Source organism: Acomys minous (genome assembly GCF_964271855.1).
Source record: "Acomys minous genome assembly, chromosome: 1".
NCBI classification, from domain to species: Eukaryota; Metazoa; Chordata; class Mammalia; order Rodentia; family Muridae; genus Acomys; species Acomys minous.
Genome location: NC_140483.1, coordinates 13,864,108 through 13,877,302, shown reverse-complemented (window position 1 = coordinate 13,877,302; position 13,195 = coordinate 13,864,108). Strand labels below are relative to the sequence as shown.

Here is a 13,195-nt window from a genome sequence, read left to right as displayed (position 1 = left end):
GCCTTGAACTCACAGAGATCCACCTGCCTCTGCCTCCCAAGTGCTGGGATCAAAGGCCTGTGCCACCACCACCCAGCTTGTTATTTGAGATGTAGATGTGAGACAGTAACAACAAAAATTCTCTGGGGCTGGAAGGATGGTTGAGTCTGAGCTGCCTGTCTGGTGCTTCACTCCCTTGCAGGTCCACTCCGGGGTTCCACCCCTCCTCTAGTTTCAGGCAGTGAGGGGGACATGTTGGTGCAGGAGTCAGTCTTCTTTTTTCATGTAGGTCCCAGTAAACAAACTTGGGTCATCAGGCTTGGCAATAACCATCTCTCTCTCTCTCTCTCTCTTTTTTTTTTTTTTTTTTGAGACAGGGTTTCTGTGTAGCCTTGGCTGTCCTAGACTTACTAATCTAGACATCTTTACCTGCCGAGCTATCTGGATGGTTTTTCTCTGTAATGAGAGATCTGAAAGTTGGTTAGAAAATCTGAAATCTTAACCCACCCCCAATCCAAGCACAGAGTCTAACTTTACCCGTGACTGGACTGACAATGGCTCCAAGTACACTAAAGATTCCTTCCTTAGACTCCTTCCCAAGTCAAGATGTGGCCACCAGTTCAGCAATCTAGTATTTGAGATGTAATTCAACAAGAATCACTTAATTATTCATTCTGTTTATTGAATTGAGAGAAGGGAATACAAGGACTGGGCAAGTGCTGTGCACTGACATGGAAAAGGTATAATTAAAATAGAAATTTTAAATCCCAGTAAAGCAAATCGAAGTTACTATAATTTCAATCAAACAAAAAAAAAATTAAAGACATTTAATATAACACACATTTATAAAATAAATGTCAACCAAAAGGTGTCTTGTAAATAATTAGTAGAACAAGTGAAAATAAATATGAGACCTGAAGTTTTTATACTTTAATGAAATAATAAAACAAAGGAATTTAAACTACTAAATATAATCTGAGAGGCAGTTAAAAAAAAAAGCAAACCCCAAAGTTTAAGACCGCAATCCTCTGGGAACATTTCATCAGTACATAGTTAACTGTTGCTCCACACCAACAGCTCTGTTAGCTCCATTGCACCACAATGCCATCACTCAGAAATCTCCAGAGCAACACCCAAGGTCTTCACGGGATCTCTATAGCTTGGTTTGTAAGCACATACATGCTTTTGTGATCTATTCCCCTCAAAACACACACACACACACACACACACACACACACACACACACACACACACACACACCCCACCTCTCTCTTTCAGGGGGCCAATAACATTTGGCCCCCCTCTGAGCCTAAAAATGTTATCATTAAATTCTAGCATATTGATCCTGATAATGTCTAAGTTAAAGATGGGACACAATTTCATTCTTATAAAAATAGACAAGTATTAACCAAACCTTAAACTCAAGAGGGCACTTTTACACGTGCACAAGACTTTCAGTAAAAATGACAACCTAGAAATTGTTTCTAGAATATTTTATGAAATCAAGTTCAAGTTCTTTCTCAAATTCTCTCTCTCTCTCTCTCTCTCTCTCTCTCTCTCTCTCTCTCTCTCTCTCTCAACTCCATTAAATCCAGGTTATCTGGATTAAGTAGATAGGGGATAGTTTTTACAGCTTTTTTTTTTTTTTGCAACTCTAGGGCAGCTACTGTAACAATAGCTCAACACTGCAAAGTTTAGGTTAAGTTCACCCTGTTTTTACAAAGTGTCTAAGTGTAAATGCAAATTCACCTCTTTAAGTTAGTTGTTTAAGTGAAGTCAGGTATGGTTTTGGAAATGGAGGTAATGCTTTGGCCAGCAACACAAGGGGAGAACTGTTGAAGTCTAAAGAGACACTGAAGTAAAATTGCTAAGTAAAAATATATTTTTTAAATGGACACAAAGGATATTAAGACAAATTATCTTCTTTCCTCCCCACTCTTCTGCTGTAAAGCAAATGACATGGGCATGTTCCCTTTCAAGAGATGTGCGATACATTTACCCACTGGGAGGCAGAGGGTCAGTTCTTGTTTGCAGAAACCAACATCCTAAAAAAGAAAATGTCAAGATGGGGAGGGGTGGGAAAGAAGAATTTTCTATTAATGCCACAGACGCCAGTGGAGGCAGAGTAGTTCTAATCAACTCATCTTGCCAAATTACTGCTTGGGTTTTCTCTAACAAACAGTGACAAACAGTGATTGCTCTGCTTTTAATTATAGTCAGAGAATTATCTTCTTTTTCTCCCACCAGTAAGATGGCCAATTTATGGGGATGTTTGCAAATAAGATTCCCTGTTTTTAACTACTTACCTGGGTTACTAGAACACATTTATCCTGCCAGGGAGAGCAACGAGCAACGAAATACAGCTGGCAGGAAGAGCAACAGAATACAAAACCCACACGTGAAGCTTTGTCATTCCCCCACCTAACCCCCACTCTAATTCTTTTTATTACCACCCACAAACCAACCTCAGCGATCCCCAACTCCGACACTTTACCACTAATAACCAATTATTCAGAGGAAAAAGACATTTAATTTCATTCTTGTTCTAGCCCTTATCAATGGATTAACAAGAAAAACATTTTAAGCACATGGAATTGAGCCTACAAACCTGATTTTTGGAGCCAAAAATTCTCCACTATTTTGATTTATGTGCAAAAAGTATTGGTACTTTTCAGTTTATACATTGGTTAGTATTTTGTGGTTGGCTTGACAGAATTCTCACTCTTTAGCCTTTATTTATCACATTGTCAGAGATTTTCAGTTAGTAGCTAAGGGTTAGAAAAATCCTGCCACCAGGTTCTCCCATCATAAACCCTAGGTTTCTCACAATCTTTCCCACCTTCCTACCACAATCACTTCATGGCAAATACATGAAAAGGACGCTTACAGCCAATTGGCACAGTCAAGTACCAGTATATATAGGAGGCTGTCAGTTATGACAGACCTGGAGACCAAACTTACCTAGCTGCTACAAACACCTTTGCATAGTTGTAACTCCATTTTCATACGAGTTATGTTCGTGTACAATGTCCTTCACTCTCAGGGTGCGTTTTTACTTCTAATGTTTTTAAGTGTACTGCAGAAGCACTGTGAAAACTCAGGTCTAGGTGCAGTGGGTCTACTAGCAGAATGTGAGTGCCAAAGTGCCCTGGTGAACACAAACGTCAGGGAACATCACTGGCGTGCCATGTAGTACAACGTAAGCACATCTGCAAACAACTGTGGAGTTCTACACCCACATTTTGTTAGTGATTGTTACTGTAGAGACTGGGGTGTATATATTAATGGCTTCAGTGTGTATCAATCAAAATATAGTTTAACCTGCACTGAGGTAAAGAGGAGTTGCCACTTAATTATATACAATTATGAATGAAAATTTTTATTCAAGCTTAAAGTGAAAAGTAATTTTAGTCAAGAAAATAAAGTACCAGATAAACGGTAACATATTATTTTAACTTAGGAGTATCAAAACAGGATTTCTCTGATTTTCTAAAGTGGTGGTCTTTGCAAAATGAAACTTAAAGGAACCTTTTACATACAATCTGCCGGCCTCAATCTGTCATTTCCTTACTATGGGCTTTGGAAGAATAAACACTATCTTAAGGCCAAATGTGTTTTCTTCTCCCTGTTCCTGACTTTTCTCTCCCTATATAACCCTCCTGCCCCCACCACCAAATGGAAAGATTCCTCAAGGCAAGCCTGTCTTTTCTTAGCTCTGAAGGGGTGTGTCGTGGTGCGAATGCAATGGACGTGGCTTCGCCTCAAGGGCAAGTAGGTACAAGATGTTTTTCCTTCATGAGGATCTTACATTGGAGGTAATCCCACTCACTTCTTTTCCCAATAGCTGTGGTCACCCTGAATACCCTCTACTGAAAAATAGGAATTTCAAGAGAGACTGTCAGACCCAGCAGTTATGGGGCTTAAAACAAGCCACAAATATCAGGCTTATGTTAGATGTAAAGTCTTCAAAATGAGAAGTCTTTTTTTCCTATAAAGGAACCGGTCCCTTAAACTAAAAGGGGAGGGGGAGGGAAAGACTGTCCACAGCACCAGTTTGAGTGAGGTTCAGTATGGCAACATCTGAGAAGCTGAGAAGGGATCTTCTTTAAATCCAAGTATCCCTACATGTTGGACATTAAGGGCGATTAGGAGAAACGACTCGGATTTTAATTCCAGTTTACATATGTTTGTAGCCTGCTGAACTCTTCTAAGATCCAACTACTCTAGGATCCCCAAAGTGGGCCTATCTTCTGATCTCAACTTTTGCTACATCACACAGAAAAAGACTCCCCCAAGTCCAGAAGAACTTGGAACAAGCTTTCTTGAAAACCTGGACTGATGGCTGATGTATTTCTTCAGTATCAAGACTGATGTTCCTTCGGAATAAAATAAAAAAGGGAACCTTCAAAGTGTCTGTCTGGCTTTCCTTCTGAGCACTGTCCCTGACCATGCCATGTCTCAGGTGGTACTCCAGAAGAGCAGCATTACACTGTGTATCTGAGTCACAGAGGAAGCTGCTTTTTAGGCTGGTTTAGATTCCAAATGTATACAAATGAAGTCACTTTAATCCTATAAATACTTCTTAATTTATTTTTAAAAAATTGTGCTGTTAACCCTTTTACGGGGCAACAAGCTTTGTGAAAAGTACAAAACTTTTTGTCAAATGTAATATTGAGAGTGCTTTTGACATAGTTCACTGGTTTATCATCTGATCAGTATATACTGCGCAACGGGCAAGGCTAGAATCCACGAACCAAGCTGCAAAGATCTCAAGCTAAATAAGGCGGAAAGATTTGGAGAAACAAAAGAAGGTTCTTTCCTGTCCAATGTACACTCTTCAGACTAATGAACTCTTCCTATCAAGCCTTCTAAACTGTTAAATAAAGTTTCCAAACAAGCATTTGAACTTCATTACACAGAAGAGCAACAAGAATGGTGTCCCACCAGACAAAAGGCAGGAGGGAAAAATATATATACTGAGTTCAATGGGTAAGCCTGAATGTAGCACAGTTCTTCACAACCGACGGGGGATAATTCAACATGGTGTCCAACAACCTTCTAACGACGTGCTTCATCAACTGGTTACTATGAAGCAAGGTGTAAGTGTTTGGCCCCAATCGGGCTTCAGAAATGGTTCTTTTTCATGACGAGCATGTCTGTCCAGCTATCAATCATGTTTGTTTGCACCAAATCCCAAGCCATTAAAATACGACTAATTTTAAGTTAAACAGAAGTCGTCTGCTCCAAATTCGCCATCAACTATCCATGCTACTGCATTCCTCTGAATGAAGACAGGATGAAAGGTGCAGAGAGAGAAAGACAGAAGGGAGGGGAAAAAAAAGATCAGTTAGAAAGTTTCAAAATCTACATCAAGAAATAACAGCAGAATAAGTAACAATAAACAAATTCCTGTACTTTCATAATCATTAAACAACCTGTCCCCCTCAGTTTTTAGGTTATATATAATAAAGTCTAACTTTGTAATTATTTTGAATAATGGAGAAAAAGAAACAAATAACGTTAGAATTTCCTATTTCTATGTTACTGTTTTTTTCGGGGGAGGGGTTGATATAGGGTCTCACTGTGAAGCTCTGGCTGGCCTGGCACTCACTATGCAGTCCAGGCTTGTCTTGAACTCACAGAGATCTACCAGCACTCTGCCTCTTGGGTGTTGGGGTTAAAGATGTGGGTAGCTATTCCTGACAGAATTCCCTATTTTTAAAATTAACCTTGAGATAATTAGAATAAGACAATCTTGGCAGTTTACAGCAAAAAAAGATTAAAGAAAAACTTGGGTTGTACAAGGTATAGCTGTGCATTTTAACTGTGTACTCAATTCCTTCAGCTACTGAAGCTCCAAGTCTGCCGGATCATCCGGCTCCATTTGGGAGCAATTATGACCTTTATGAAGATATAGTTTGCTGGGCGTGGTGGTGCATGCTTTTAATTCCAGCACTCAGGGAGGCAGAGGCAGGTGAATTGTTTTGAGTTTGAGGCCCGTTTGGTCTACAAAGTGAGTCCAGGATAGCCAAGGCTACAGAGAAAAACCCTGTCTCGAAAAACAAACAAAAAACCAAAATCAAAACTGAACCCCCAAAAAGATACAGTTCACATACCATAAAAATAACTCATTTAAAATATTTAACAGTTTGTATATTCACAGCTTTTACACTATCAGAATGCAAATTTAAACCAACTTCACCATCTTGTAGCAATCACACACATCCTTATAAAAAAACAAAACAAGGTTGGGTGTGATAGTGGAGGCCTTTAATCCCAGCACTTGGGAGGTGGAGGCAGAGGCAGGTGAGTTGGAGGCCAGCCTGGTCTACAAAGTGAGTCCAGGACAGCCAAGGCTACACAGAGAAACCCAGTGTTAAAAAACCAAAACCAAACAAACCAAACCACTTCTCTGGTCTGTAAAGATCACTTCAGTATAAAATACAATCACAGCACGTGATATATCGGGCATATTTTTGTTTCTGGTATGTTTCATTAGCATGTTGTTTTCAAGGTTCGTGTACCTTATATAGGATGTATAAATACTTTATCCTATTCCATTTTATACACTGCAACACACAAACAAAAACCAGAAAGCAAGGCAATCAGTCTTGTAACTTATCACAAAAGATCAGCAACTTCTCTTTAAAATAAATTGTTGGGCTAGAAGCTAGAGCAATGGGTCAGCACTTAAAAACAATGGCTGTCCTGGCAGAGAATCCTGGTTCCCAGCATGCACATGGTGGCTTTTTAAAGTCTTTAACTCTAGTACCAGGGGGGTCAGAAGGCGTCTCCTGGCCTTTGTGGGCACCACACATGTGGTATAGGTTCATATTCAGGCAAAACACCCATAACACATAACAATAAGTTCATTTAAAAAACTTATTGGGGCCGGGCATGGTGGTGCACGCCGTTAATCCCAGCATTTAAGAGGCAGAGGCAGAGGCAGAGGCAAACAGATCACTGAGTTCGAGGCCAGCCTGTCTACAAAGCAAGTCTAGGACAGCCAAGGCTACACAGGGAAACCCTGTCTTGAAAACACACACACACACACACACACACACACACACACAAAACCCTCAAACTTTAATTGGGATAGTAAGATGGCACCACGGGAAAAAGTGCTTGTTGCTAACCCCGAAGAGCAGAATTCAATCAACAGAATCCACATGAGGGAAAGAAAGCGACTCTAGCACCTTTCTATGGACCTCAATGTAACAAGTGCTTCTGTCACCCTCCTACACACCATAAATGTAGAAACCCGGCTTTATATGGTTTTAAGTATTAAATGACATATAACGCCTTATGCTGTAGTCTTTCTTTTTTCGAGACAGGGTTTCTTTGTGAGATCTTGGCTATCCTGGATTACTTTGTAGACCAGGCCGGCTTTGAACTCACAGCAATCCACCTGCCACTGCCTCCCAAATGCCGGGATTACAGGCGTGTGCCACCACACAGGCTTGCTACAAGTCTTTCAGTGTTATCTTTATCCCATTTATACTTTCAAATTCCTACAATTTAATTAGAAAAATAATAATTTCATTGTGTGTGTGTGTGTGTGAGAGAGAGAGAGAGAGAGAGACAGAGAGAGAGAGAGAGAGAGGGAGAGGGAGAGGGAGAGAAGGATATCTCAAAAAGTAGTCCTTTTCTCTGAAATGAAAGGGACCTCCTTTAAACACTAAGGATGTCATTGCTCAGGTGTTGGCAAGTTCCCCAGTGTGCCTGCTGCTGGGGCTGGGGCTGGTTCTGCTGCCACTGACTCTGCAGCTCCTGCAGCAGCAGAGAAGAAAGAAGAGGAGGAGGAGTCTGAGTAGTCAGATGACATGGGATTTGGCTTGTTTGATTAAATTCCTGCTACCCTGCAAATAAAGCCCTTCTCTATGTATCTTAGGAAAGAAAAAAAGGAAGAAAGAAAGAAAGAAAGAAAGAAAGAAAATGATCACATTTTGGGGTTAGACCTATGTTGGTGTAGCATAACCGAAGTTGCTGAATTGAGCCTGATCTTGCAATTCAGCCAGTATTCGGTACACCAGATGAAGTGAATTATCACAGTAACTATAGTCACCAAGTAAAAAGGTGCCCCCGCCCCCATGAGACAGAGTTTCTTTGTATAACAGCCTTGGCTGCCCTGGAACTCACTCTGTAGACCAAGCTGGCCTCAAACTTACAGAGCTCCGCCTGCCTCTGCCTCTCCTACAGGCCTGGCAAAAAGCACCTGTTATCTGACTGTTGTGTAACACAGCACTCCCCATGAGATGAGGCTGCCAGGATATGCCCAGCACTTTCTGACTTTTTACAATCATACTCTGAATGAGGATACAGATAATTATAGACACAGACCTCCAAAGATCGGCCTTTAGAGAATGTGCCTTGAGACCTAGACAGCACAACCAGAAGTAAGGAGTTCTGTCCCTGGTTGACTTCCCAGGAATATCAGGTTGTGAGTGACCCCACAGAAAGAGGCTCCCAAGCCCTGGTGACTTTGCTCAGTACTTAGTCTCACTCCTGTGGAACAGGGTTTCTCTCTGTGTAGATCTGGCAGCCTTAGGGCCTGACCTGTGGACCAGCTGGCCTCCAGCTCACCTGCTCTGCTGCCGCTCCAGCCTCATCTGCACGGCTTTGGTTTTTGTTTAAAAGCTAAAACTGTTGGACGTTTTTCTTACTAGATCATTTCGGTGGGAGGCAGAGAGACAGGTGGCTTTACAAGCTGCCACTCTCGCAGAGGCCTGGCATTTGGTTCCCAGCACGCATGTCAAGTAGCATGGGCACACGGTACACACACGAGAAAAACGAAACAAAAACACCAACTATTTAGGAGGAACACACTGAACAAAACAATCTGTAAATAAGTTATTTCCTTCTAAATGAGACATTTTTACTTGTTCTCTTTGAGAAAAAAAAAAGATATTTACATAAACTTTATTACTTCTCTCTAGTACTATTATATTTAATCAAGAATTTCTCCTCAGCTGTTAGCTTTATGACTTTCTTCATCTTCAAGTATCAAGGTGGTGGGAAAAACCTTCCAGACCTAGGCTTGCCGAAATGGCAGCATTCAACAAGTTAACGAGGTCTGCCATATTTTGGTTCCTTCCCTATAAAATGAAAATAAAAATGTTCTCTTACAAGACCATGAACATATGTGAGAGCAAATATACTCTGAGCATGCTAGTTGGCACATAGGCAGCATAGGAAATTTTGGTTTCTTCCTCTTTTCCTCACCCTCAGACACACAGTTCACATTAGTAAGCTATACAGTGCTAACATATTAGAAAACCCCAAAATTCTGATCATTGCAGCTAAGTTTCTCAATTTTATACATTGCATACTTCCCGTGTATGTTTCATGTAATATCGCGTTTATATAGCAGGATGAAACACCATCTTAAAAGATCTGTGAGTGTGTGCATGCAGGTGGTAAGATGTGTGGCCATCAGGGGACAGCCTTGGGTGTCAGTCCTTGCGCGGCTAGCTAGCTGGCCTGCTGCTCTGAGGGTCCTCCCACTTGTCCACCTCCCATGTGCTTTACAGAGTCACATGCTCTTCACTAGCAGCATGAGGTCTGGGGTCTTAACTCAAAGCTGCATACTATGTGCGAAGCACTTACCAATGACCCATCTCTGAACCCAAAGGTCTTAAAAGTGATTATTACTCCAGCTAACCTGATGCAAACAAGGCAGCACGTTCTAGCTTACTTAAAAGTTTTTAAATTAAATACTCTTTTTATTTTTTATATATACATTTATATTATACTAGTTTACTTTCTTAGATCTCTTAAGTTATTTCTATAAAGTGAGATTGATGAAATAAAAAATGTCCCGTTTCATTTCAATTGTTATGTATAAGTATTGTTAAATCAGAGCAATGCTTCATCTGCAGAAAACAAGGACTGTGTATGGCCTTACCTTCAATATTCTGGTGGTCTATAAAAGGTGCTGGTCCCCATATTCTAACAGTGCCATCATCTGAGGCACTGGCCATCATGGATGGAATCTGTGGGTTCCAGCTAACACAATTTACTGTGCGCGTGTGCCCTGTCAGCTCCGCAATTGGCAGTTCGCTACGTTTGTGCCAGATGTAAACCTTGTGATCTGAATGTACAGCAATTCAGAGAAATGTTAGAAAGCAGTGTTATTAACAAAATCACTGACCATAAATTATCATTTACTATACATACAACAGGATTCTTCAATATTACAACTTACAGGAAGAAAAAATAAAATATGGATAGTTTAATAAATTAATTTTGTGAAAAGCTATGTTAATAATTCTACTTTTTTTCTGTTCAAGGCAACTAGGTCTAAAATCACAACAACTATTTGCAATAGTCTGTCCACAGGTGACTAATGAATAGTTACAATCTGGGGCAAGATGGCTCAGCAGTTAAGAGTGCTTACTGCTCTTGTAGAGGACCAGAGTTCAAGTCCCAAGCACCTACATAAGGTGGCTCCTCTTCTGGCCTCTGTGGGTGGCTGCACTCACATTCGTGCATGCATACACAGACATACACAAAAACATAGTAAAAAAAAAAATTTTTTTTTAAACAAAAAAACCCTCCAATTACAACAAAAGCATCTGAACATAAATTAGTCCAGAACAGAGATGATAATACATTCTGTGAAGATATTAGGTGACAGGAAAAACCAAGGTATCCAAACTGAAACAGCAACAACTAGAGCAAAAATTTATTGGGAGTTTACAGAGTACTAAAAACTTTGTTTGTGTAATTAAATTCTCACCATGCTATGAGTAAGTACTAAGCTTCTCTCATGCTATGCAGACGATGACTGAAGTTAAGCCAACTCTTATCATCTAAAATGCAATTAGGTCTCTTAACTGTAGCCCTGTTTAGGGATTACTGCAGACAACCACCTTGTATCTGTACTTTATGTATAGTTTCTGGAAGATGATCATCTCATAAAGGGCCCATAAAAAAAAAATCAAATTCACTATAGCTAGCTGATAACGGTTATAAACTAGACCAGAACTCCAGGACAAACCAGCTGTTTATTGTGACAATCTACTGGCCAACTAAGAGGTCAATGTGAAAGTCTGCTGGTTAGAGTGTCTGCCCCTGAGTATCAAGTGCCAAGGCTCAGGCACACCAAACCTGGTGATTAGTTGTGTTTTCAATGGATGAGCACAGGTTTGCTCATTACAGGTGTGATGACAGATATTCACCTTCGACTCCAGAATTGGGAGGTGACACATTTCTGTGAGAACACATGTTCGGGAAGGATATTTGCTGATGAAGAGGCAAAACTAGGACCTGCAGCCGTCAAGGTTTATGCTGACTGTTCTGTGTGCTGCATCAGTCTGGCAAATATATGCCTATGGAAAGACAGTCTTTCTCTCCCTCAACCCCTCACTGCCCTTGGAGATGGTCTCATGTAGCCCAAACAGTCTCAAACTTGCTATGTAGCAGAGGACGACCTTGAACTTCTGACCTCTTGCCTATACCCCTAGCGCTGTGATTAAAGGTGTGAGCCACATGCATGGTTCACCGTGTGAGGGACTGACCCAGGACTTTGGGTGTGCTGACAAATACAATGCCTACTAAGTCAAATCTCCAGTCCCACTTTTCCTCTATACTGGGGTTTCCCCCCCTCTGGGTAGCCCTAGCTGTCCTGGAACTTACTCTGTAGGCCATGCTGACATTGAACTCATGGAGATCTGCCTGTCTCTGCCTCCGCTTTCACAGTGCTAGGATTCAAGGCAAGTGCCACTATGACCAGCACACCTGTTACCAATCCTTGAAAAATACCAGTCCCATGGGGTAGGGTGGGGTAGAGAACGCACCCAAGTCTTATAAAAGTATAGTGATTAAAACAAATCTTGATTGGATTCAAACATCAAGCATACTTTTAACTCATGGTTAGGGCAGGTACCAGGTACCACTGATCTGTAACAGTAAGGAGGGCTTAGCCACCAAACAGCAGCTTGGGGGTCCTGGGTTCCATCACCAGCAACATAAAGGAAAATAAACAAGCAATCAAAAACAAAAACAACAAAACACAACAAAAACATCAAGAATTCAAGCCATTACCCAAAAAGTAACATTTAGAATGTATTGGATAATCAACTAACATATTTAATCTCACATCTTAGACTTACTGAGAAATATTGCCACCATGAAAAACTGGGAGAGAATTACGGGCCTTTAAACTCATTAATCTATGTGAACCAACAGCGACAGAAATACTTTACCTTCACTGCCACTAGCGATGAAGTCTTCATTATGGCCTCCAAAACATGAATGAATTGTGTAAAACCCTTGTGTAACACCTTGATACTTCCTTACTAAAACTCTGTCTTGCAAATCCCATAAATGAACTCCCTGTAACAAAAACAAAACAAAAAAAGTTTTGTTGCTGTTTTTTGAGACAGGGTCTCCCTATATAGCCTGGGCTGGTTCTAATAACCTATATGGTTTTTTTTTCTTTAAAGATTTACTTATTATTTATATAGCACTCTGCCTGCATGTATGCCTAAACACTAGAAGAGAGCACCAAATCTCATAGATGGTTGTGAACTATCATATGGTTGCTGGGAATTTGGGAATTGAACTCAGGACCTTTGGAAGAAGAGCTAGTGTTCTTAACTTCTGAGCCATCTCTCCAGCCTGTTTTTTTTTTTGTTTGTTTGTTTTTTGTTTTGTTTTGTTTTTCTTTTTTAAAAGATAATCTCAGTGTGTGCCCCAGGCTCCCCTAGAACTGATATATCTTCCCAAATTAATTCTTTCTTTTCTTCTTCTTCTTCTTTTTTTTAGTTACAAGAGTTTGTCTGTCGTGGAACTTGTGCTGTAGAGCAGTTAAGTATTCCTCCACTACACCTGGCCCTCCCGAGTTCTTAAGAGTACAGGCATATACAGCACTCAGCTTAGTAGTTCTCAACCTTCCTAATGTGAGTTGTTAATGCAGTTCCTCACATTGTGGTTGCTACTCATCAACTGTGTTTTTGCTACTGTTATGAATCATAACGTAAATATCTGGTATGTAGGATATACGATAGGTGACCCCGAGAAAGAGTCCTTCCAAACCCACAGGTCGAGAACCACTGGTCTAGCCCCAGCTAGCTGAGAACTGCTTTAGAGAACAGGCTGCTCTTAAATCCAAGAGAAAATCACCCATCAATTTCTGGGACAAAAGGTGTGGTCTACCACACCCAGTCTCAATAGAATTTACAGCAATTTGTGAAAATTCCTTTACTCATTAGAG

The 13,195-nt window shown here is 40.6% G+C and overlaps 1 protein-coding gene across 4 annotated transcripts in view; it reads right to left on the bottom strand.

Moving 5' to 3' along the window:
* Nucleotides 1–644: 644 nt before the first annotated feature.
* WDR26 (WD repeat domain 26) overlaps nt 645–13,195 on the bottom strand; it is a gene marked incomplete at its 5' end in the record, with an annotated part of 41,603 nt that continues 29,052 nt past the window's right edge. For 2 of the 4 annotated variants that reach the window (XM_084793862.1, XM_084793861.1), the window contains 3 exons: nt 892–5,260; nt 9,884–10,069; nt 12,186–12,315. In XM_084793862.1, coding sequence (XP_084649988.1) covers nt 5,235–5,260; nt 9,884–10,069; nt 12,186–12,315 — 342 coding nt within the window. In that variant the 3' untranslated portion in view covers nt 892–5,234. Of the gene's footprint in view, nt 5,261–8,891; nt 9,075–9,883; nt 10,070–12,185; nt 12,316–13,195 lie in introns of all 4 variants that reach the window. The other 2 variants (XR_014781409.1, XM_084793860.1) reach the window with 2 other exon arrangements.